Source organism: Ruditapes philippinarum, unplaced genomic scaffold (assembly GCF_026571515.1).
Source record: "Ruditapes philippinarum isolate M1 unplaced genomic scaffold, ASM2657151v2 ctg1941_1_1_1_1, whole genome shotgun sequence".
NCBI lineage: Eukaryota > Metazoa > Mollusca > Bivalvia > Venerida > Veneridae > Ruditapes > Ruditapes philippinarum.
The window spans coordinates 100,373-127,402 of NW_026860963.1; the positions used below are offsets into that span (position 1 = coordinate 100,373).

At 36.1% G+C, this 27,030-nt stretch overlaps 2 protein-coding genes across 2 annotated transcripts in view; one reads left to right on the forward strand and one right to left on the reverse strand.

The window, feature by feature from the left end:
- Positions 1–27,030, forward strand: part of LOC132714036 (C-type lectin lectoxin-Lei1-like) — a 51,788-nt gene that overhangs the window by 20,259 nt on the left and 4,499 nt on the right. Inside the window, exons 2-5 of the mRNA XM_060696767.1 lie at positions 9,201–9,323; positions 9,676–9,839; positions 22,125–22,273; positions 23,485–23,597. Coding sequence (XP_060552750.1) covers positions 9,201–9,323; positions 9,676–9,839; positions 22,125–22,273; positions 23,485–23,597 — 549 coding nt within the window. The remainder of the gene's footprint in view (positions 1–9,200; positions 9,324–9,675; positions 9,840–22,124; positions 22,274–23,484; positions 23,598–27,030) is intronic.
- On the reverse strand, positions 12,747–14,978 carry LOC132714038 (uncharacterized). The gene is made up of 2 exons (XM_060696770.1): positions 14,825–14,978; positions 12,747–14,474 (listed from the first exon to the last, which is right to left on the reverse strand). Exons 1-2 carry the CDS (start codon positions 14,906–14,908, stop codon positions 12,747–12,749), a joined length of 1,812 nt encoding a protein of 603 aa, XP_060552753.1. The 5' UTR covers positions 14,909–14,978.

Consider the following 27,030-nt stretch of genomic DNA (forward strand, 5'->3'; position numbering starts at 1 on the left):
TCACCTTGAAAATAATATAGATACATCTTAGGAATAAGCAGTTTAAGTTTGAATTTGGTCGTGGTTCAATGATTTTAGACAAACTTATCTTTCCTGAATGTTGGAAAAATTTTGAACTTTCAGTTTCAGCACTCATACTTTTGTGGAAATGTATATAGCCATTATGTTGGCTACAAATATGCAATATGCTGTTTTTAAAAGGTTAAGACTGAATAATTTCAGTGCCTTGAACATTGTATAAAAATGGTTAAGACTGAATAATTTCAGTGCCTTGAACATTTTATAAAAATGGTTTGTGTTAACATTGAAAAGTTTTAAGGGCTTTGAACTTAGAATGAAAAAAATAATTTGTGCAAACAAATTTGGAACTAAATATTATAACATTTGAAATTTTGGCTGCATGCGGGGGCATCCGTGGCATGATGACACATTTCTAGTGTAATTTATATTTGTTTTTGTCCAAAACTAATTGTAATTGAAGAAAAGGTCAATACAATAATGTAAGCTTGAATATAGAAATTAACTCCAGTTTCAATTTAAAAATGCATTTTAATCCCCTCCTGCATAGCAGAATTCATGTCCTCTCTATAACTTTTAAACCGCTGATTTTTTAAAAAAAATTCTTGGCACAAGTGATTTCCATCATGAGACGATGTGCATAGCATAATAATTGGGTTGCTATCGCCAAGGTCAATGTCACACTATAAGGTCAAGTATTAAAAAGTCTTCATTTCATGTCTGCTTCATCTTTTTTAAACCACTGAAATTTGTTTTGAAATAACTTAGCACAAGTGATCCCCATTATAAGGCGATGTGCAGAGCATAATAATTGGGTTGCTATCAGCAAGGTCAAGGTCACAATTAAGTGTCAAGTGTTAAAAGTGTACATTTCATATCCGCCCCATTATTTTTATGCCCCCGGGCATATAGTAATTGAACCGTCCGTCTGTCCGTACGAGGTTAACCTAGAACGGCAAGTTGTATTTTTCTTAAGTTCTACCTGTACCAATGGCTTCTAAGTTTACACACTTACTAATCAGTACAAAGTACTTGATCTGGGCAAGTTACATAACTCTGGCTTTCATATTTACCAAGTTATTGCGCTTTTCAGCACTTAGAAAATGAATAATGGTTAACCTAAAACGGCAAGTTGGAAATATCTTAAGTTCTATCTATACTAATGGCTTTATTATTTCCACACTTACTTATCAATACAAAGTTCATGATATTGCCAAGTTATATAACTGTGTCATCCATATTTCCCAGTTATTTCCCTTTTTTCACTTTGAAAATAGGGCCTTGTCTGGTTAACCTATTTCGGCAAGTTGGGTTTATCTTAAATTTCTCCCAATTGCTTTATTTCTTTAATGATATCTTTCATATTTAGAAGGTGGATACCTTTGATGGTCCTCTAATTTTTTGTGGAGTAAGCGGGCTCTAGGTTTAAGGTCAAGGTCACTGGTTTAAAAAATAAATATAAACATTTTTGTTCATACAGCCTTTATTTTTTAGTTGATGTCTTAGTTTAATACAAACATGCCAAGGGAGGTCCTCCTTCTTTGGGTGTAGTGAGGGGTCATTTGGGTCAAGGTCAATGTTACCAATGTCAAGGTCACCAATGTTAGATAGATTTTTACATTTTTACAGGTGTATTGACCTAATTCTATAGACAAATGTTAATTATAATTGATAGAAACATAAACTTTGATGGAGTTAGTGGTCAGTTGGGTCAAGGTCACCAGTGCTTAAAATAGATTTTTACACATTTGCTCATACAGCCTTAATTAAGTGACAGGTATATTTTATATTTGGTAGGAGGATAACTTACATGGATACATCCTTTTGATTGGGGTAGGGATCGGTGGGTCAAGGTCACTTGTGCTAAAAATAGATTTTTACACTTTTGCCCATACAGCTTTTATTTATTGACAGATGTATTTCATATTTGGCAGGAAGATAACTTGCACAGTATTCTTTCTTTGGATGGAGTAAGGGGTCAGTTGAGTCAAGGTCACCAGTGCTAAAAATAGATTTTTACACTTTTGCCCATACAGCCTTTATTTATTGACAGATGTATTTCATATTTGGTAGGAAGATAACTTACATGGTATTCTTCGTTTGGATAGAGTTAGGGGTCAGTTTGGTCAAGGTCACCAGTGCTCAAAATAGATTTTTACACTTTTGCACATACAGCCTTAATTTGATGACAGATGCATTTCATATTTGGTAGGAAGATAACTTGCATGATGTTGAACATTTTTCAACTTCACAAGTCAGAGCAATGACTTGGCAACTTATATTTTTCACAATTACAAAATGCCATGACTTTGTCAAGCTATATAACTTGTGTTTACAATTTTTTGGCAATTTTTCTGTCCATAACTGAGTGAATAGGTAAACATTTTATTAAATATTGCTACTGACAAGAATCTGAGCCGGGGGCATTTGTGTTTAACAAACACGTTCTTGTTAAACCTCTGAATTTGTTTTTAAATAACTTGCCACAAGTGATCACAAATATGAGACGATGTGCAATGCGCAAAAAAAACGGATGAAACCCCCAGGTCAAGGTCACACTTAAAGACACACATAATTACTATCACGAGACTAATATGTTTAACATATACATGGCACAACATCAAGGTAATGGTCTGTTAAATGTCCACAATCATGTCTGCTGCAGAAGGGGATTAAGCTGTCCTTCAGATTGCCTTGTTTTTATTTGAAAAATATACAATGTTTCGACTAAAAAGCTTCTTCAGGTATACTTTGTTTACAGGAAATGACGGCAACGTCACATGACGTCAAGGCCAACGACGTTAAAATGTAATGCCTAATTTGGCGTACAAATGTAATATGCAGAATATTAATAAAGATACAAAAACACTGGTGAAGATGCTGTAAAAAGCAATGTAAAAATAGAACACCAGCATAAACTACATATTGACATGAAATGAGTTTCAAGCCATAAGCAAATATTAGAAAAAAAAAAACAAACAAAAAAATAACAACAACATATATGTTGTTATTTGATTAATTCGTCTGTATCGTTTAGCCTGACTAAAAGGATGGCATAAAGAAAATTATATATATTGATGGACATTTGTTATCCCCCGCCGAAAATTTTCGGCGGAGGATATAGAAATAATCTCCGTCCGTCCGTCCATCCGTCCGACCTTCCGTCCGTCCGTCCGAAATTTTTGTCCGGAGCATATCTCTAAAAGTATTTGAGTTATAAACTTGAAACTTCATAGGTGGATAGACCTCATTGAGGAGGAGTGCAGTGCACAAGAATGATAACTCTACCTTGCATGATTTTTGAGTTATCCCCCTTTGTTATTTTTCAAAATTGATTTTTGTCCAGAGCATAACTCCAAAAGCCTATGAGATATTAACATGAAACTTCATAGGTGCATAGATCTCACTCAGGAGGTGTGCAGTGCACAAGAATGATAACTCTTCCTTTCATAATTTTTGAGTTATTGCCCTTTGTTATTTTTCATACCTAATTTTTACCTGAGTGGAGCATAACTCAAAAAGTGTTTGAGATATCAACATGAAATGTCATAGAAGGATAGATCTTATTGAGGAGGAATGTTGTGCACAAGAATGATAACTCTTCCCTATACAATTTTTGAGTTATTGCCCTTTGTTGTTTTTTTCATGCTATTTTGTCCAGAGCTTATCTCAAAAATTATTTGAGGTATCAACTTAAAACTTCATAGGTGGATGGATCTCATTGAGGAGGAGTGCAGTGCTAAAGAATGATAACTCTGCCCTGCATTATTTTTGAGTTATTGCCCTTTGTTATTTTTCAAAATTAATTTTTGTCCAGAGCATAACTCAAAAAGCCTTTGAGATATCAAAATGAAACTTCATAGGTGCATAGATCTCACTCAGGAGGTGTGCAGTGCACAAGAATGATAACTGTACCTTTTACAATATTTGAGTTATTGCCCTTTGTTATTTTTCATACTTAATTTTTCAATTCAATTTTGTTCTCAAAAAGTATTTGAGGTATCAACTTGAAACTTCATAGGTGGATAGATTGTACTGAGGAGGGATGCAGCACACAAGAATGATAACCTACCCTGCATTATTTTTCAATTATTGCCCTTTGTTATTTTCAGCCATCAGTATTCACATAGGTTTCAAATCTGTAATCACTATAGCCATCAGTTTTCTTACCAAAAGACCTCTTAAAATGGAATTATTCTGCTCTACTACATATACATTCTTCCAATGAGCAAACACATTCGGCGGGGGATGGCCATGTTGACATGGCTCTTGTTATTTTTTCATGGACACTAGTTTCAATTTGACAGTTTTCTTTCTTTTCCAATTAAATGTTGCATTTGTTTTAGAAATACTGAATAAATCCACAAGAAAATACTGACTGATACATAATAGATGAAAAAGTAGGTCACTGGAGCTAAAAATAGGAAAACCTTGTTAACACTCTAGCGGTCACATTTTTGCCTCAATCATCATCAAACTTGGTCAGGATGCTTGTCTAGGTGATAGCCCGGATGAGTTTGAACATGGGTCATCATGGATGAAAAAGTAGGTCACTGGAGCTAAAAATAGAAAATCTTTGTTAACACACTAGCGGTCACATTTTTGCCTCAATCATCATCAAACTTGGTCAGTATGCTTGTCTAGGTGATAGCTTGCATGAGTTCGAACATGGGTCATCTCAGATGAAAAACTAGGTCACCGGAGCTAAAAAACCTTGTTAACACTCAAGCGGTCACATTTTTGTCTCAATCATCATCAAACTTGGTAAGGATGTTTGTCTAGTTGATAGCTTGGATGAGTTCGAACATTGGTCATCTCAGATGAAAAACTAGGTCACCGGAGCTAAAGAATAGAAAAATCTTGTTAACACTCTAGTGGCTACTGTTTTGATCCAAATATCCTGTTAATTGGTCTGAAAGATTGTTTTGATGATTTCTAAGTCAAGTTCGAACATGGGTCAACTTGGATGAAAAACTAGGTCACACCGCCCAAATATGGAAAAACCTTGTTAACATTCTAGTGGTCACATTTTCGACTCAATTATCATCAAACTTGGTCAGGATGCTTGTCTAGGTAATTGCTCGGATGAGTTCGAAATCGCATATGAAACTAGGTCACCGAAGCTAAAAATAGAAAAATCTTGATAACACTCTAGTTGCTACTGTTTCGATCCAAGTATCCTGGAAATTGGTCTGAAAGTTTGTTTTGATGATTTCTAGGTCAAGTTTGAATATGGGTCACCTGGGTAAAAAACTAGGTCACACTGCTCAAATATGGATAATCCTTGTTAACACTGTAGTGGTCACATTTTTGACTCACCTGTCATGAGACTTGGTCAGAATGCTTGTCTAGGTAATTGTTTGGATGAGTTTGATGGGTCAGGTGAGCGATCTAGGGCCATCATGGCCCTCTTGTTTATGGACAGGCCTATGTGTCTTTCATATTTGGTAGGGAAATATCTTGCATAGTTTTTGGATTGAGTAAGGGGCCATCGGGTCAAGGTCAAGAAGGCCAAAAAATGGATTCTTTTTACATTGGCTTATACAGCTCTTATTTATAGTCTGAAGTTTTTCATATTTGAAGGAAACATACTTTGGAAATTCCAGTGCTGGGAGTCACAAAGTCACTGTCACTTCTGATGACAATAGGTTTTTTTTTACACTTTTTACAGCCTTTGTATTATTTTTTGTACCAATGTCAGACATTTACAAGGAACATACCTAAGGCGGTCCTTTAAGTTCGGATGAAGTTTGGGTTTGCTGGGTTCAAGGTAAAGTCTTGCATTTACATGTATATATTTGATAACGTTGAACATTTTTTTCAATTTCATCACGAGTCATAACATTGACTTGCTAACTTATATTTTTCACAATTACACAACGCCATGACTCAAGTAATATACACTATATAGCAAACTGTGGAAACAATTTTTTGGCAATTTTATGAACTGAGTGAATGGTAGAATATTTTTGGAAATATTGCTACTCACAAGAATCTGAGCCGGGGCATTTGTGTTTAAAAACACTTTCTTGTTTAATTTTATTCTTTTGCTCATTCAGCTTTTTGAATAATGTGCCCTCTTTGAATGAAATTGGGTTTATTGTTTTGCAAATGTCAGTTGGTCTATTGGTATGTCTGTCGGTCTTAAGAAGATTTTGTTTTTCGCTAATACCTAAAAGAATCATTGGCAGCATAGCCTGCAAACTTTTAAGCATGATCGCTCTTTTTCTGGAAAATACTTCTTGTTTTGGGGTGAGATGCGTGAACGGTCATGATCAAAGTGTTTTTGAATGTGGTTATAGTTTCCGTTTAATAACTTAACACCATTTCACTTAGAGCCTTCACACTTCACAAGATAATCAACCTCTTTTAATAAAAGACCCTTTTGTGCCAATGTGTGAAAAGTCATAATCACTGTAGCCTTGAATTGTTGAACAATTTCCACTCAGTAACTTGAGAACGATTTAAACAATACCCTTAAATATGTTCAAGCTTTAAAGTCAAGTACTAAAATACCCCTTTTTATGTTTCGCCTAAAAATCGAGAAGCATAAATTCATGTAGTCGCCTCTTCGTCCTTCCAAAGTTCCGTTGCTCCGTCACTCTTATCCTAAATTTTCATCTGTCAACTTCATTTGCTTTCCGATATATTTCATATTTGATGCCTTGGATGGTTTTATAATTTTAGATTTTTCACATCTTTGCTCAGATTTTTTGACCGAAAGATCTCTTTCATATTTGATAGAATACAGTCATTATTTGTTGACGTACCTCTTTCTTAGTTGGTATGACACACATTGGATAGTCCTCTTCTTTTGTATGTAGTACAAGGTCACTGGGATAAAGGTCAAGCTAACCAGTGCTAAAATAAATTATTACACTTTTGCTAATATACAGCCTTTATTCATTTGCGGATCTCTTTCATGTTTTGATGAGAAAATACTTTGGATGGTCCTCTGTTTTTGGATGGAGTTTGTAAGCGAACATATTTGTTTACATTTTTGTTCATTATGATGGCTTTCATATTTGTAAAGTAAATACCGGTACTTATTTGTTTGGGAAACTGGGTTCAAGGTTAAGGTCACTTGTGATAAAATTACACTTTTCTTGTAAGAACGAAATTTCAGGATTTCAGGGCACATTTATTAAAACTGGATAATGACAGCTTATTACCTGATTCCGAGTTCATTTCTGGTTTTGGTGTGGATAACATAACTCGACATTATGCTGTGTCAATATTCGATCAAACAGCAACTAAAAATTCACTCTCCAAGAACGAGCAGCAAAGTCAATACAGAGCAGTTTCAGATGTTTTCTTACCTTTTTAAGCTCACCTGAGGATAATGTTCTCAAGTTGAGTTTTTGTGGTTGCCCATTGTCCATTGTCTGTCCGTCCGGATGTGCTTCCGTGCGTCAACAACTTCTTTATATAACTTCTCCTTCTCCTCCTAAACCACTTGACCAAAACTAAATAACCTTCAATATCATCCTAATGAAAAATGTTATTCCACTAATTTTATTAAGAAACAAAACATACTATTCAACTTAAAATCCACTTAAGCAAAATGATTGTTTCTACTCCAAATTTATTAGATACATTTGTATATTGTGTTAAAAAGTTACCTTACCCCACCCATTTTAACAGGTGTTTGACAATTTTCTTACTTAGAGAGCCTTATTAAAGCAATCCCATCATCAATTTAATAATTAAAATTAAACACTTTTTCCTTCTCAAAAGGGATATGAGGGATTTTAGTTTATGCTTAAAGAAAAAGAAAAAAAGAAAAAAGTTGACCCATCCAGGGTTTAAACCAACGGCCCTAAAAGTTTCCTTGTAGGGCTTATATAACAGTAGTTCGTCCCTGTTTAAATCCTCTTCATAGCTGAGGTAATACATAGGGGCTGACTGATTGTACTATTTTTATATTAGCACCAACATGGCAAACAACATCAAAGGAATTTCCGTGCACTCAGTACTGAAACTTTTAATCAAGCAATATTCTGAAAAATGTGATAACTCACCTTAATTTATAACAAGAAAAGCTGCATGAAATACAAACAAAATACAGTTGACTGACCGTATGGATAATTGATGAAATGTATAAAAGTTCTTACATTTAAAGCCAATGATTAAAACCAGACATGTCTGCTATCTTAAAATCTTAAGCTTTGTGTGGGAGCAAGAGTGATGATCAATAAAATGTTGATGCTGGAAATAGAGTGGTTGATAGGAATCTTATAAGCATTCTGGAAGTTAAAAATGACACAACTATTATAATGATGAAATTAAGTTTTGAAACACGTTCTTAGTACCCTGAAATAAGACGGAATTATCACGGTGTGTGCCAAATGTAGAGACAAAGCTACTTCTCATATTGGTCGTTACACAAAGGGATGTCAAGTCCTTTACCAACAGTTTCCTCTTCGATTGTCCTTTGCATGCACAGTTCATAAAACTCAGGGTATGAAAATAAGTCAAGCTGTCGTCAATGTGAAATGAAATAGATCGCCCTTATTGAGTAGAAATCCCCAGTTTTTATAGTGCCAATGTGTGAAGTTAAAGGTCAAAGTGACACTGATTAAGAAAACCATTTACGTTCATTTACTTTAGAGCCATTTGAACCTTGTCTCCCACTTCAAATGCTGATCAGAAGACCCATGTTGTTCTTGGTGCAGATGCTGAAAGTCAATTTCGCATTGACCTTAAATGTGTAAACAAAAGAAGGAAATGAAACATTTTTTGGGGGCATCGATGCATAAAGCTCAAATTGTTACATGTACACTGAATGTGCACTCAAATAACAACAGCAAATGTCGATGTTTGTTAGTTTATAAAAAGAACACAGTCATGTTATATCTATTCTATGTATACTTAATATATTGGCCGGTATCTTCCCTATTTACTAGGTAGATAGATACCTATGGTGGTTCTCTTACGTGGCATTGAGTAAAGGGTCATTGTGGTGAAGGTCATTAGTGCTTAAATAGATTTAATAAAAAATAGAGATATATTGCCTTAATTCTTTGTATTCTTAATTCTTATTCTTTGTAATAACCTTAATACAACAAATATACTTTTAACGGAAATAATCTAAGCAGGTAAATTAGAACAAAACAGTATTCACTATAAAACTGCCTTTAAGAATGCGAATTTTATAATTCATGCACTGATTGTTATTTTAGATAAAGACGAATGCGCTGATGGTATCAATCAATGTTCTTCAAATGCTAGATGTGACAATACGCCTGGCAGTTTCACATGTACCTGTGATTGGGGATTTAAGGGCGATGGGTATTCGTGTATTCGTATGTATATAAACATAAATTTCTAATTTTGACCATTTCATTCACGAACACAGTGTTTATCTTTTAAAATCAAAATGCAGTATATTACCGACGTCTTCGATTAATACCCATGTCCTTATTTCTAGTACTTCTAACCTGATGTAGATTACTAAATCTAGCATAATAAGAAACTTGATTCAAATTACATTTATATATTACACCGTTACTTTTAGCTCAGTTAGAATTACCGACGTCTTCGCTTAATACAAACGTTCTTATTTCTAGTACTTCTTAACTGAGGTAGATTCCTAAATCTAGCATTAGAAGGAACTTGTTTCATCTTACATTTATATATATACACTGTTACTTTTAGCTCAGTTAGAATACAGGTGCAATCCCGATGACAGTATAAATTTGTTCAATCTACCTGACGACGGTTACATTTTTGCCATGCAGAACGTCGCAAACGGAATTGACACACCTTGCATGGTGTCCAATCAAAATGCGACAACTGTGACACTGACAGGATGTTCAAAGGTATTATAAAGCTAAGCCTTGCATGCTATGATAATGTTAAAATGAGAAAAGTTGTAATGCCTTTCTAGCTTGTGTGAGAAAGGTGCGTCCGACCATTTTTTCGTTGAACCGTTTTTTCCGCACATACTCAGTAAACTTAATGAGGTTATGATTTGTGTACAACTTGGCAGTATAATGTTAATTCCGTATATAAACTGTAATTCTGAGGTTTTAAATTGTACCCTGGGGTTAAGTCCAAGAAATCAGTGAAATAATTGTGCACCGTCTGTGAAAAGCATGAAACTTGGCATGGTGGCAGGGAATAGTATTTCAATTTCTAATAATCAGTCTGCGATCCACTTTTTAAAAATCCAAGATGACCACCAAAATCCAAGATGACCGCCAAAATGTACAATGTACATGAAGCAGATAAAATGGAGAGATTTATGGCATGACAATGATATGAATTGACATTGTAGGTCAATATAAGTAATTTCTTATAAAAATGCTCTAGTAACATCGGTGGAAAATTTAATATGGCTTCAAAATCCAAGATGACTGCAATTAAATGGTGATTTTTTGGACAAATTTCTATGATAAACATAATTCATATGAATAACACACTACATACATATAGCACACCATGAAAAACCGCTGATGGCAATGTCGGCCCCAGGTACCTTAAAATGAAAACATAGCACATAATGAAGTTAAATTTGAAACAAAACTGGTTTCTTTATACCGAAACAACATATCGTAGACGAATACTTTTATACAAGAATGACTCTAATACATGTTTTTGCGTATCAACATCGGCAGAAGTTAGATCCTGCGCCCGTACATAATGAAGGCTTTAAATAAGTCCTCGTGCTTCTGTAGATCTTACTGCACAAATAGCTTGAATTAATCTTCTATTGTATTGTATATTTAAGTGATCACAATTTCTTAGCTTATCCGAACCAAATGTTCGGTGTGAATTATACTAGTACATGTAAGTGTTGGAGGAGGTAAGGAGTTCTTCGAAATCCTGTCTCTCAATTTTTAAAAAATTTAGTTTGTAGCGCATCTTTGTGATTAAGGAGCGTGTTTTGTGCCATAGAAAACGGAATCAGGCTCTAATAATGTCATAATTGTTGTTTCGAAGAAGAGGGGGTATATTGTTTTGCTAATGTCGGTCTGTCGGTCTGTCTGTCGGTCTGTCGGTCTGTCCGTCGGTAGACCACATGGTTTCCGCTGATTATCTTGAAAAGTATTAATCACAAAGTCTTCATATTTCACTAGTAGATGACCCCTATTGATTGGTCACTAGGTCAAAGGTCAAGGTCACAGGGACCTTAAATGTCAAAATGGTTTCCGCTGATTATCTTGAAAAGTATGTATCAAAAAGTCTTCATATTTCACATAGTGATTGGACATCACTAGTAGATGACCCCTATTGATTTTGGGGTCACTAGATTAAAGGTCAAGGTCACAGCGACCTTAAAATGTCAAAATGGTTTCCGCTGATTATCTTGAAAAGTATTTATCACAAAGTCTTCATATTTCACATAGTGATTGGTCATAACTAGTAGATGACCCCTATTGATTTTGGGGTCACTAGGTCAAAGGTCAAGGTCACAGGGACCTTAAATGTCAAAATGGTTTCCGCTGATTATCTTGAAAAGTATGTATCACAAAGTCTTCATATTTCACACAGTGATTGGTCATAACTAGTAGATGACCCCTATTGATTTTGGGGTCACTAGGTCAAAGGTCAAGGTCACAGGGGCTTTAAATGTCAAAATGGTTTCCGCTGATTATCTTGAAAAGTATGTATCACAAAGTCTTCATATTTCACATAGTGATTGGTCATCACTAGTAGATGACCCCTATTGATTTTGGGGTCACTAGGTCAAAGGTCAAGGTCACAGGGACCTTAAATGTCAAAATGGTTTCCGCTGATTATCTTGAAAAGTATGTATCACAAAGTCTTCATATTTCACACAGTGATTGGTCATAACTAGTAGATGACCCCTATTGATTTTGGGGTCACTAGGTCAAAGGTCAAGGTCACAGGGGCTTTAAATGTCAAAATGGTTTCCGCTGATTATCTTGAAAAGTATGTATCACAAAGTCTTCATATTTCACATAGTGATTGGTCATCACTAGTAGATGACCCCTATTGATTTTTGGGTCAAAGGTCAAGGTCACAGGGGCCTTAAATGTCAAATGGGTTTCCGCTGATTATCTTGAAAAGTATTCATCACAAAGTCTTCATATTTTACCTAGTTATTGGTCATAAGTAGTAGATGACCTCTATTGATTTAGGGGTCATTAGGTCAAAGGTCAATGTCACATGGGCCTTAAATGTCAAAATGGTTTTCGTTGATTTTTACATGATTGAACACTTCCATGTACCCTTTTTTGGCAATTTTTTGTAATAAAATTACCAATTATGTGAGTCAATGGCTAGAAAGGGGGGTATATGTGTCGTTCGACATTATTGTTTTGATATTATATTCTTCCGTAAGATTAAACTACTATCCTCGAGTGACCAGTTTCGACGCCTATAAGGAATATTAATCCAGCGGCTTCTTAAAAAACATTTGTTCATTGAAATTACAACAGAACTGCATAAATTCAACATTCATTTAAAGATATATATTACGATTCTGCTCTTCTTTTTGTATATTTTTCCTAATCTGGCATTGTGCTAACATGTATGTAAGCGGCCATGTTATTTGAGAGTGACCTGTAACGACGCCTCTGATTGGTTGCCTTCATATAGCCTTATAAACACCCTTTTGGAATGTGTACACGTTTTAAGTTGTACACACGATGTCCACTGATATCAGCAATCTGGATCTACAAAGTAATAACTCATGAAATTGTTTTTTATCTTTAATTTACATTAAATATCATGAAATTTCAATGATCAAACATGTGTATTTACTCTTCTGGAGTACAGTGAATGCACAAAAACACATCACCCCTTCTTACTACTCTAACAGGTGTGCAATAAATTAAATGCACCCAGTGTCCACACTTAGTACACTGTACCCACTTAACAAACAAGAGAGAGGTACTCTGTCGTAGTTCTTGGGGTGTGAACAAGTTACAAACACAGCACACTTCTGTGTCCAGATCCTCTAGTGAAACATCACTGTCCATAACATCTGTGTCTTTGGGTTTACATGTTGTTGGTCTGGCAGTACCTGAAGTTCCTGGTTGTGGGTCAGATTTGTTTTTCTGAGATTTAGGCTTCTTAGCATTTTCATGTTCCCTTATCTTGTCCACCATATATGCCTCGGTTATTGGTTTACCACTGACAACACTGCTAAGGTAACGGCGTTTCTTGATGGGTGGCTTTTTTGAAGTGATGTTAGCTGCTTTTGTAGAGAAGAACTGTGATGACTCATTGGCTGGGGTACTTGAAATGTTTGCTACATCTGAGTTAGCTTCCTGTTGCAGAGCCTCTGAGGGTTTAAAGTTGGAAGGATCTGAGGGTTTAAAGTTGGAAGGATCTATAACATGTGGATTGTATGGATATATGCCAGTCTTGCGGAAAGAAGCTTGTAGATTGGTGGGCGATAGTGCCTTAGAATAGGCTGAACATCCAAGTGCGCAAACATTGTATCGTGTGTTACTTTGACCACAGTGCTCACGCATGAACTTGTGACACACAGTGTTGTAGACCCTCTCAAATGGTCCAAAACATCCTACATCAAGAGGTTGTAATACATGACTGGTATGGGCAGGAAGTATGAACAAGATGAGGTGCTGTGTCTTAGTCCAGTCAATCAAACCAAGATTTATGTGAGACTTATGTCCATCATAAAGTAAAAGTACAGGATCATCCTCAGAACGTTCAGGTAAGTATTTTATCAGATGATGTTCAATGTACCTCCGAAACACAGTGCTGTTGCTCCACCCACTCTCTGTGACGACACCATCCACTCCAGCACTTCCTCCATCCAACAGGTCAGGCCTCATTCTTGCCCCAGGAAACACAAAAAAGGGTGGTACACTATAGCCTAGGGCATTACCACAGCCTATCACAGTCACTAATGATCTTGAACCAGATGTGACTACCTGAGGCTTGAATTCACTTCCAGTAACAACTGATGGTGGTGTGTGAGAAGTGGACAAACCCTTTTCATCAATGTTATAAACTCTTTCTGGTCTTTCCTTCAGTCTGTACTTGTCCAAGATGGAACCAAGTTCTCCATAATACTTGGAGACACAATCAACAGTTGTAGCCTTCGCACGCTGAATTTCCAATCCCCGTGATTTTAAGACTTTCAGTTCAGGCCATCGTGACATGAATCCCCTGAACCATTTCAGCGAAAGTGGATGTTCAGTGTCTCTCTTACCTAGACATACCCCATATTCAGTTGCCATGTCCACAACCTCTGACCTGCTGTACCCATAACCACAGACAGACATGAACTTCAAATGTTCCACAAAATGTGCCTCTTGTTCTTGAGTAAACAAAGGTGATGGGCCAGATCTCACAGCTTCAGGGTCTACTCTACCAGAAAGTTTGTGTCTGAGGGAAGCTTCAGGAATGCCAAACTCCCTTGCAGTTGTCTTAATGGGAGCCCCAGTCAGCCTCACCTTCTCAAGTGCAGTGCCCATAGAGGTAGGAGAGTAGCACCTATACTTCCTTTGTGGAACCTGCAGAAAAGAAAAATAACGTTAACTATGATATTCAGCATAAGTTATATAGGCTACAGCTGTAACTATCCAATTAAATTTCAATTAACATACGCTATTCAATTATACTGAACAAAATGATATAACGAGTACATGGTGCTAAACAGTGATAAATACACCATTGTCATGTGATTAGTCACATGACTGTCACGTGACCTAATGAATGGAGTGAGTAGGTGTTGCAGACGGATAGTGAAAATTTTCCCACGCTCATTTTTGCAAAGATAAAGGCAAAATAAAGCACAGCTTTTTTTGCATTAGTAAAACTATAATAAAATTGATTGAAAAAGTATAGTAATGTGTTTTCTTACCTTTGCATTTCTTATTTTCCACATAATTTTCGCAAGCGATAGAAATCCGTGTTTACTACAGTGTTTATATAGTAATGACGTCATTCAAGTCGCTTATGACAATATATTGAGCAAAACAAAAATGGCGTCGAAATAGGTCAGCGTAATTTCAGGCCACCCGACGATAGCTTTCTGACTACTTCAAATTTCGGGGCTGCGTTCAAGGGGCAACGCTCTCCCTTGTTCATTTCTTCCTTTTATATTTGATTGCAGTTGAAAAGCCAGATAAAGCCTTTCATAAGCAGACGTTTTCCTGATATAACAAATGGTTGCTTTTTAATCTCAGTTTTTTTTTATTTCAACATCATGGATTTTGGCGGCCATATTGAATTTACACTAACCGGATCGCAGCTTAAATAAAAAAGATTGTATTAACCAACAACTGTGCTAAGTTTCATTATTTGCACAATTCATCCTATTTTATCCACGGATTTCTTGGACTAGTTAACAAAATGTCACTACGGGATGAAAAATATCGAAAGAAGTCTAAAATATAGGTCTTGTGAAAACATCATCATCACATCTTTCCGCCATCCGTCACGAAATTGTCCTTGACGGACTTGAATGAAACAACAAAATTTAAATATTTCATTTATGAGCTTAAAGCATTACATGTTGTTACCTATACTGTGTCGGTGTGACGTAAAATCCAATCAAACAAACACATTGTTACATTATAATGAGAAGAATGCTGTCCTTAAGACTCATAACTCCCTTTTGCATTTTTTTGCGATTGACCCGTTCCAATTTTTCATATGGTTATTACAGGTATTAACTTTTATCGATGTATAGATCATAAATGTAAATAAAAGACAATGAGTCAAAACCATAACTCTCATCTGCATATTTTTCGAGTTTTTTTTATCTTCAGTTTCATGATTAATTTTATTCCAGGGTGTAAGTCATAAAGTACTGAAAATGATAATTTCAATTTTCAAAGCTATATCTATGTCATTATTGACGGAGAATGATAGATTTGGCGTTGTCCATTGGCAGTTCGTCTTTGTCTGTCCGTCTCTCCTTTGTTAAACAATGTTTACAGTTTGGAAACTTAAATTTCATATGTGGTTACTCTCATTTAGAAGACTTGCCATGCCTAAGAATCATTACCCTCGTTTGCAGATTGTGGAGTAATTGACATTTGCTCTTTTTTATACTTCATATTTGATTAAACATTAACTAAAACAAGAGGGTCATCATGGCCCTTATATCGCTCACCTGAATATAAATACTCTTAATTAAATACTTAATGAACAAGTATTATTGTAAAATGTGGAAGTTCCTGGTAGCTATAGAAAGTCAATGGTGTCCCTTTGGTTACGTTTTTATGTGTAAGCAAGTATCTCAATAACTACTGAAGGGAGTGGATTGAAACTTCACAAACTTGTTCCCTGTGATTATCTAACTTGATTTGCACACGTCCCATAACTCTAATTTGCTTTTTTGCATAATTATGCCCCCTTTTTTGGCTTAAAACTCTTTAGTTTAGTTCTTGCGTGTAAGCTAATATCTCCATAACTACTGAAGGAATGGGATTACAACTTCACACACTTGTTCTCTATGATTATCAACATGATTGGCACATGTCCCATAACTCTGATTTGCTTTTTTGTATAATTATGCTGCTTTTTTGACTTACAAATTCTTGGTTAAGGTTTTGCATGTAAGCTTAAATCTCCATAACTACTGAAGGGAATGGATTGAAACTTGACAGACTTGTTCTCTGTGATTATCTAACATGATTGGCACAAGTCCCATAACTCTGATTTACTTTTTGCATAATAATTATTATTTTTAGACTAAGAAATTCTTGAAAAAAATTTTTGCTTGTAAGCTGGTATCTCCATAAGTCGATATTTTAAGGAACATTCCTCTTAAGTGTGGATGAAATTGGCTTAGTTATTTATGAGGAGATGTCGTTCAAAGTAAAAAATTACGGCCGACCGGAAGGACGCCAGACGAATTGCGACCACAAAAGCTCACCTTGTCATTTTGTGACAAGTGAGATTAAAAGGAAAGCAGGCATTGTCTTGAAACTTTAAAGATTAAAAGATCACATTTAGGAAGAGGATAGTGTATTAAAATCATAACTTGTTTGCATTATTTTGGAGTTATTTTGCTGTTTCTATTTTTTTATGCCCCGAGCATATAGTAATTGAACTGTCTGACAGTCTGTCCGTACGATGTTAACATAAACGGCAAGTTGGATTCTTAATTTCTACCCATAATGTACAGACTTAGTAATGAATACAAAGTACATGATCTGGGCAGGTTGCATAGCTATGGCTTTCATTTTTACAAAGTTATTGCCCTTTTAATCACTTTGAAAATGAATATGAACCTAAACCGTCAAGTTGGATATATCTTAAGTTCTGTGATACTTCTATCTGTACGGATTCACGATTTCCACATCAGTCAGAGTTCATGATATTACCAAGTTATATAATTGTGCCATCCATTTTTCCAATTAATTTCCCTTTTTTTCAGTTTGAAAATAGGGTCTTGTATAGGTGTGGTGAACCTTTTCCGGCAAGTTGTATTGATCTTAAATTGCTCCTAATTAATTGATTTAATTAATGATATCTTTTATATTTAGTACGTTGATACATTTATCTTTTGTGGAGTAAGTGGTCTCTAGCGTTAATGTCAAGGTCACTGGTTTAAAAAAATAAATGTAAACAGTTTTGCTCGTATTACTTTTATTTTTAAGTTAATGTATTTTATGTTTAATACAAAAATATGCAAAGGCGGGTCCTCTTCCTTTTGGTTTAGTTAGGGGTTATTTAGGTCAAGGTCGCCAATGTGAAAATAGATTTTTACACTTTTACATTATTTTATTAAAGTGACATTATGCTCATATTTTCATAGTCAAGTTTAGCTGAATTGACTTTATAATTCAAAGATTGACTGTCAAAATGGTGTTTGACCAACAGCTGATATTTGAAAACTGATTAGGATAAAATTATATATCTGCTTAAAATTTAAAAAGACTGTCCCACTCTTTTTATAAACTAAGCATTATAGGTAAATTCTTATGGATGATAACAGACATTTCGTTTGGATCTGTGTGTTATTTATTGTTTATGTGAACTTAATTATTTAATTGAAAGGATTAATGACAAAATGAAAACTTTTTTGATCTTCACCCGTTCATTCACGATATACCCTTGGATGGGCATAATGTCACTTTAACATATGTCTTTTGTATTTTGGTTGAAACATAAAAATTGAGGCCTTCTTTGGATGGAGTAAAAAGTCAGTTGAGTCAAAGTCACCAGTGCTAAAAAAAGATGTTTACACTTTTGCTCATACAGCTTTTATTCATAATATCTTTTTTATGCTCCCCGAAAAATTTCGGGGGAGCATATAGTCGGCGTCTTGTCCGTCTGTCCGTCTGTCCATCTGTCCGTCCTTCCGTCTGTCCGCACTCACAGGAGAGTAATTATGTGGCTAGAGGGACAATAGGTAACTGTTCTTTCTCTTTGATGTCATTCATTCCGTAATGCTTTTATGTGGCTATTTTCTTTTGTGTGGCTAAAAAGAACAATAGAGAGAACAATAGAGTAGCCACATAATTACTGTCCTGTGAGAACTTCCGTCTGTCTGTCCGTTGTCTTGTCCGGAGCATAACTTGAAAACCCTTGGAGATAATTTGTTTAAACTTCATACAGTGGTAGAGGGCATTGAGGGGGAGTGCAGTGTCAAAGAACCATAACTCTATTTTGCCCGATTTTGAATTATCTCCCCTTAAAGAAAAATCTTGTCCGGGGCATAACTCTAAAACTATAAGAGATATCAACATGAAACTTTGTAAGTGAATACATCACAATGGGTAGATGTGCAGTGCATGAGAACAATAACTTTTTTTGTCCTAATTTTGGAGTTATTGCCCTTTGTTAATTTCAACACTTTGTAACTTTGTCCGGAACATAACTCTAAAACTACAAGAGATATCAAGATGAAACATTGTAGGTAGATAGATCTCATTGTGTAAAAGTGCAGTGCAAAAGAATCATAACTCTGTTAAGCCTCGTATTTGAATAATCTCCCCTTTTAGAAAAATCTTGTACTGGACATAGCTGTAAAACTATAAGAGATATCAACATGAAACTTTGTAGGTAGATATATCTCAATGGGTAGATGTGCAGTGCTTAAGAATCATAACTCTGCCTTGCCTAATTCTGGAGTTATTGCCCTTTGTTTAGTTTTACTTTTTGAAGTTGTCCGGAACATAACTCGGAAACCATGAGAGATATCAACAAGAAACATTGTAGGTTGATAGATCACAGTGATTAGAAGTGCAGTGCAAATAACAGTAACTCTGCCTTGCCTAATTTTGGAATTATTGCACTTTGAACTTTTTCCACGGACATAACTCTGAAACTACAAGAGGTGTACTTTCCTGTGTCCAAAACCTATTCGGGGAGCATTACCCGGCTCAAGCCGGGCTCTTGTCATTTTAGATAGGAATATAACATGATATTCTTCCTTTAGATCGAGGTAGGGATCAGTGTTTCAATGTCACCAGTGCTAAAATAGATTAAGTTTTACACTTTTGCCCATATAGCCTTTATATTTTGAAAGATATATTTCATGTTTGGGAGGAAGATAACTTGTATAGTCTTCTTCCTTTTGATGGATTTATGGGTCGGTTTGTTTAAGGTCACCATTGCTAAAAATAGATTTTTATTATTTTGCCCATACATCCTTTATATATTAACAGATGTATTTCATATTTGGAACCACGATAACTGACATGATATTCTTCCTTCTGATTGAGTTAGGGGTCAGTGGGTCAAGGTCAAGGCTGCCAATAATATAGTTCTACACACTTTCTTATACAACCTTATTTTTTGACTGAAGTTTTTTTTATCACCCGCCGAAAAGGCGGCGGGGGATATAGAAATAGTCTCCGTCCGTCCATCCTTCCGACCTTCCGTCCGTCCGTACGTCCTTCCGTCCGACATTTTTGTCTGGAGCATATCTCAAAAAGTATTTGAGATATCAACTTGAAATTTCATAGGTGGATAGACCTCATTCAGGAGGAGTGCAGTGCACAAGAATGAAAACTCTACTCTGCATAATTTTTGAGTTATTGCCCTTCGTTATTTTTCAAAATTAATTTTTGTCCAGAGCATAACTCAAAAAGCCTTTGACATATCAACATGAAACTTCATAGGTGCACAGATCTCACTCAGGAGGTGTGCAATGCACAAGAATGATAACTCTACCTTTCTTTATTTTTGAGTTATTGCCCTTTGTTATTTTTCATACTTAATTTTTCACCTCAGTGGAGCATAACTCAAAAAGTGTTTGAGATGTCAACATGAAATGTCATAGGTGGATAGATCTTATTGAGGAGGAATGCTGTGCACAAGAATGATAACTCTTTGCTACATAATTTTTGAGTTATTGCCGTTTGTTCTTTTTCATACTATTTTGTCCTGAGCTTATCTCAAAAAGTATTTGAGGTATCAACTTGAAACTTCATAGGTGGATGGATCTCATTAAGGAGGAGTGCAGTGCTTAAGAATGATAACTCTACCCTGCATAATTTTTGAGTTATTGCACTTTGTTATTTTTCAAAATTAATTTATGTCCAGAGCATAACTCAAAAGGCCTTTGAGATATCAACATGAAACTTCATAGGTGCATAGATCTCACTCAGGAGGTGTGCAGTGCACAAGAATGATAACTCTACCTTTAATAATTTTTGTGTTATTGCCCTTTGTTATTTTTCATACTTAATTTTTCACCTGAGTGGAGCATAACTCAAAAAGTGTTTGAGATGTCAACATGAAATGTCATAGGTGGATAGATCTTATGGAATGCTGTGCGCAAGAATGATAACTCTTCCCTATATATTTTTTGAGTTATTGACGTTTGTTCTTTTTCATACTATTTTGTCCGGAGCTTATCTCAAAAGTATTTGAGGTATCAACTTGAAACTTCATAGGTGGATAAATTTTACTGAGGAGGGGTGCAGCACACAAGAATGATTACCTACCATGCATTATTTTTCAGTGATTGCCCTTTGTTATTTTCAGCCATCAGTATTCACATAGGTTTCAAATCTGTAATCACTTCAGCCATCAGTTTTCATTATCAAAAGATCTCTTAAAATGGAATTATTCTGCTCTACTACATATACATTCGTCAAATGAGCAAACACATTCGGCGGAGGATGGCCATGTTGACATGGCTCTTGTTTATGCGTAGTCTCTTCCGTTTAATTGAGTTAAGGGTCAGTTTGGTCAAGGTCACCAGTGCTAAAAAAGTGTTTTAAACTTTGCCCATAAAAGCTTTATTTATTGACAGATGCATTTCGTATTTAGCTGGCACATATCTTGCATTTTTTGGAATTTATTTGTCCATTACTGAATGAATGGTTATACATTTTTGAAATGTAGTTACTGACAAGTATCTGAGCCGTGGGCATTTGTGTTTAACATACACGTTCTTGTTTTATACTTATTTTTTTGTCCGGATTGTAACTTATAAAGCATTTGTCATTTAAATATATTAATTTGACATTTTACAGCTGTATTTACTAGTCCCCTACCTCTTTTACATGAGGGGGCTATAGGTTAATCCTTTGTCTGTCTGTCCGTCCATCCGAGTATTTTTTATCCAGTCATAACTGATAAAATGCAAAAGCTAGTTGATGATACCAGCTATGTAGATACAGGGCTAAATGAAGATTATGCATGTCATTTAATGTTTTTATTGCGGTTGCTATGTTTACGGAAAGGATGAAAACTGAATAAAATTGTATTGTTTGTCTGTGTGTCCATCCAAGGAAATCTGGATTCTGATATAACTCATGAAATACAAATTCGAGATCGATGATAATTAGTTTGTGGATAGAGAACATATGAAGTGTATTCACATTATTTTATTTTTTTCATCCGTCCGATATCCTTTGACCTCAGTAAATAAAATATAAAATTTAAGTCAGTCTGAACATTTATATGGGTTGAGGAAGGAAACTAAGGTACCTCTTGTCTTGTCGTTCTGTAGAAGAATCGAAGGTCAATAGTAATAAGGAATGTTGCGTGATTCTCTGATAATTAAGAATTACATATCAAATATATATAGACAATGCTTAACTTCCATATTTTTTCTAGAAATAGGTCAGGTTTAAACATGACTGTAATCTTTACTTTACTCTGGGACCTAAAATATTGGTCCAAGCTTTACTGAAAAAAATCGATGGCAGAGTTTAACGAAATACCAATGTACTTTTATATATTTTCAATAGGACGAGGAAATTATTATCACTTACGGACCATACAGTGGACTAGCTACATACAAAGTACATAGTGGAAAAAGTGTGGTAGTAAAGTTTGTATGTCTAGAGATTGATCAGGAAGGAGTTATTAAACAAATCAACAGTTCTTATTCCGCACAGTAAGAATTTAATTTTGACTATGGATCTTACATAAGTTATCTATTGCTACAAGGTTTTTTTATACCTCGGGCATATGGTGATTGAACCGTCCTTCCGTTTGTCAGGCTGTCAATCAGTCCATACAAGGTTAACAAGTTGGCTTTTTCTTAAATTCCACCTGTACCAATGGCTATATGATTTACACACTTAGGCTACTAATAAATAAAAAGCACATGATCGAGGCAAGTTACATACTATTGCTACAAACAAAATCAAGTTACTGCCCTTTTCAGTACTAAGATTCTGGATATGGTTAACATAAAACGGCAGGTTGGATATATTTTGAGTTCTATCTACATGATCTATACTAATTACTTTATAACCAAGACAAAGACACGTTGTTGCCAAGTTACATAACTGCCATCCATATTTCCTTTCTTATCCCTTTGAATGATTAACCTATTCCGACAAGTTAGATTTATGTTAAATTTCACTTAATTACTTCATTTATTTTCCATATTAAGTAGGTAGATACCTTCATGGTCTTATAACTTTTTGTGAAGTAAGGGGTCACCTAGATCAATGTCAAGGTCACTGGTGTAAAAAAATGATTTAAACATTTTTTGTTCATGCAGCCTTTAACTTTAATTTGATGTTTTTCATGTCAAATGCTGACATGACTGAAATAAACACAACACTTCTATTTTCATCTAGAAGAAATAAAGCATTATTGAAAATCTGACATTTAAGTTAATGGACTGATTTGAAGTTATAATGTTCAGATAAGACTGCATTTAAAATCAAAAATGATAAATAGTAGGTCTGAAAATAATTCGAAAAAATGGATAACAGACACTTCGCTTACCTAACATTATTACGTCACGAGATCCAGAAGAAATATATGATGGCTGATTTGGTACATTGTGCATTGCGATGTCGATAGCGCAACCTATATCGTTATTGCCTTTCGTCTTGTAGCTAGCGACAACATGACAAAGCGCCAAACGGTGCGTTGTTGCCTCGTCGTCCTGTCTCTAGCGAAGCACGCCAAACGGCGCGTAGTCAATAAGTAGTTATAAGCCAATCCTTTGATTTGAACCGAGCGATGCCATTTGGCGCATTGTCCTGTTGTTGCTAGCGCCATCACGACACATACAAGCGTTCCAAAGCAGCCACCATAGAAAAAGGTGCATTAACGCTCTAGTCTTGTTCTATCAATTTTTTAAACCAGGCTTACTGTAGACGAGCAGATCAATGTTAATCCTTTATACAGCTTGACTTCATTACTCAGTTCGACTTCAACCACTGTGGGTCATGAAATAGTTTGGACAATATTCTTTCCAGGTAACATTTATATATGTATTTATATTATAAAACTCAACTTTTGCTAAGCACTATATGTTTTAGTGGGAATATTTTTTTTTTGATAATTTTATTAACGCCGTGTTGATTAACTGTTTTAGCAATTCAGATGTACGACGCATTCAACCCTGTAAATGAGTCCTACACTGATTTCGTGCTAGAGATGAGTGAGACCCCCTCTTTGAAGATTTCATAACATGCAGCGTGTTTTCCAATTTTGTAAAATTGTTTTTTATGCCCCCACAGAGTGGGAGCATATAGCGTTGCACTTGTCCGTCCGAGTGTCCGTCACGCCGTACGTCTGTCAGTCCGTCCATCCGTCCGTCTGTCCGTACGTCCCGAAATCTTGTGAACGCAACTCCTCTTAAACCGGATGGCAGATTTTGCTTAAACTTCCAGGGATGAACAACCTTAATGTGAAGATGGTAGTTAAAGAAGGAATTTTTGCTGCGACCAAATTTAACAGAATTATGGCCCTTTGTTGATTTTTTCACTATATACTATGTAGACAATTTTTGAACGCAACTCCTCTTAAACCAGATGGCAGATTTTGCTTAAACTTTCAGGGATGAAGAACCTTAATATGTAGATGGTAGTAAAGGAAGGAATTTTTGCTGCGACCAAATTTAACAGAATTATGGCCCTTTGTTGATTTTTTCACTATATACCATATAGAAATTTTGTGAACGCAACTCCTCTTAAACCGGATGGTAGATTTTGCTTAAACTTCCAGGGATGAATAACCTTAATGTGTAGATGGTAGTAAAAGAAGGAATTTTTGCTGCAACCAAATTTAACAGAATTATGGCCCTTTGTTGATTTTTTCACTATATACCATATATATGTTGTCAGTTGGGGCATCCGTGTCCTTTGGACACAGTTCTAGTTTTTTGTTGTTTTTGTTGTTTTTGTTTTGTTTTGTTTGCAGTTTATACCGTTTAAATGACCCGCGGCTATCAATGACAGCTTGGCAACGCCTTCTCATACTCCCTATTAGGTTTTTGATCGTTCTATCGGGTATGGCTGCCCATTCTTGGGCCTACATGGCTCCAAGCTCCTGGATGGTTCTGGTTAGCAGTTGACAAGCTCAAATTCTAGCCTGCAGCTCATTCCACATGTGTTCTATTGGATTTAAGTCAGGTGAGCGAGCTGGCCAGTCCATGCGCTCAACAGACACCCTCTCCTCTCTATGTAGTCCTGGACCACCCTTGCCATATATGGGCGAGCAATATCCTGCATTAGAATGTACTTACCGCCGACTGCTCCAGCATACAACCTAACCTGGTTGTCTAAGATGTCGTCTATGAATCGCTGAACTGTCAATGTACCTCTATTTAGCACAACCAGGTCGATTCGTCCATCCAAGCACATCATAACTTACACACCTCCGTAGTGGTCATGCTCAGCAATATTTGCAGCTTGAAACCATTTACCTCGACTTCTCCAGACTCTAGCACGCATATCTGTGAAGTCTAGGCAGAACTTGGACTCTTCAGTGAACAGAACCTGCCTCCAGTGTTGCATAGTCCACTGTGTATGTTCCATGGTCCATTCCAAACGGGCCTGGCGATGTCGACGTTTCAAGGGGATACATGTACGTATGCACAGTCTTCTCGACCGCAAATTACCTTCATGCAGCCTTCTACGTACCGTCTGCTTGGAAACACAGACCCCCGCAGAATTAGCAATGTCATTTCGAACAAAGGTTGCTGTCGAAAACCTTGCACGACGTGCCGGAACGATCAAACCCCGATCTTGAGCTGGTGTTGTGATCCTGACGGATTAACCATGTAGCCGGTATCTCTTCCAGGCTCTGGCGATGACAGTCTGGTGTTCACCAAGCGCCGTATCATCCTGGCGGAAGGTGCCCCGCCCCTGCTGCACCATCCCTTCAGTGCTATATAACTCTGCTTCTCTCAAATACGGCCTAATTTGCCACATTGAAGCGAAAGATGTATTAAATGTAAGGAATGCACTGTATGACAATAAGCCGGTAATGTCGACATTTAGTAAAGACATGTGATTGTACACACCATCAAAAGGGTTAAAACGTATGGGTGCATGCTTTCCATGCTACCTAGACGAGTTGTAACGGATAATTCAACACGATTCATGTCGGGGGACTATCTCAAAACATTGCTAAATAGAAAAAGTTAAGCTTAGCAAAAGTTATGTAGGATAGTTGTTTGTATTTTAGTTTTTATTTTGATAATAACATTGTTTGATATTTTTATAAATGATTGAGCATGACATGGATAGAAAGTTTGACAAAATTTTGATTAACGCTTGAAACGCAAAGCAATAGATATTTTAATTTTTCCTCGCCCTTTCGAAGAAAAAAGGGGTATAAAATTGGCACAAATGTTATAATATAAGATGATGCGTCATGTGCAACACCAGGACCCCTACCTCCAATGTCAAGGTAACACAACTTTTTTACAGAGAAAGGGATTTTGAAATTTCTTTGCACAAATGTTCACAATCATAAGACGATGTGTCATGCGCAACACCCTGACCTCTACCTCCAGGTTCAAGGTCACATTTGGAGGACAAAGCTTAAATGGTCTGTTAAAGGGTAACTTTCTCATCAATCCAGGGCTTTTGTTGGCTCGAATATTCACAATAACAAGACGACGTGTCATGCGCAACAGCCAGTCAGCCTTCATTCAATGTAAAGGTCACACTTGTTGAAAATATTAACTTTGTTTGTTTTAGAGTATTTGTGATGTTCCGTCCTATCAAGGGATTTTGAAAATATTTGGTACAAATGTTCACAATAATGAGACGTTTGTCTCAGATCGAGGTCACACGTTAAGGTCAAAGCTGAACATGGTCTGTTATATGATATATTTTATGTCCAGTCCATAGTTTTTTCATAGATCAAGGTATTTTAAAATTACTTTGCACAAATGTTGACACTAACAAGACGATGTGTCATGCGCAGTCGGACCCCTACCTCCAAAGTCCAGGTCACACTTAAAGGTCAAAGCTTAACATGTTCTTTTTATGCCCCCGCCATGTAATGGCCGGGGCATATAGTGTTACCCTGTTCCGTCCTTCCGTCATTCCGTCCTTCCGTCATTCTGTCATTCCGTCATCATCAGTTTCCGTTCATTATGCCCCCGCCATGTAATGGCCGGGGCATATAGTGTTACCCTGTTCCGTCATTCCGTCCTTCCGTCCTTCCATCCTTCCGTCCTTCCGTCATTCTGTCATTCCGTCATCATCAGTTTTCGTTCATTATCTAAAGAACGGTTTCACACATTCAACTCAAATTTGACATATGGATATGTCATGAGAAAATACAGGTCAAGTTCGAATTTGGTTATGGTTCGATGATTTTTGGCAGAGTTATGCCCCTTTTACTTTGAAAATAATATGAAATTTCAGTTTCCGTTCATTATCTCCCCAACGG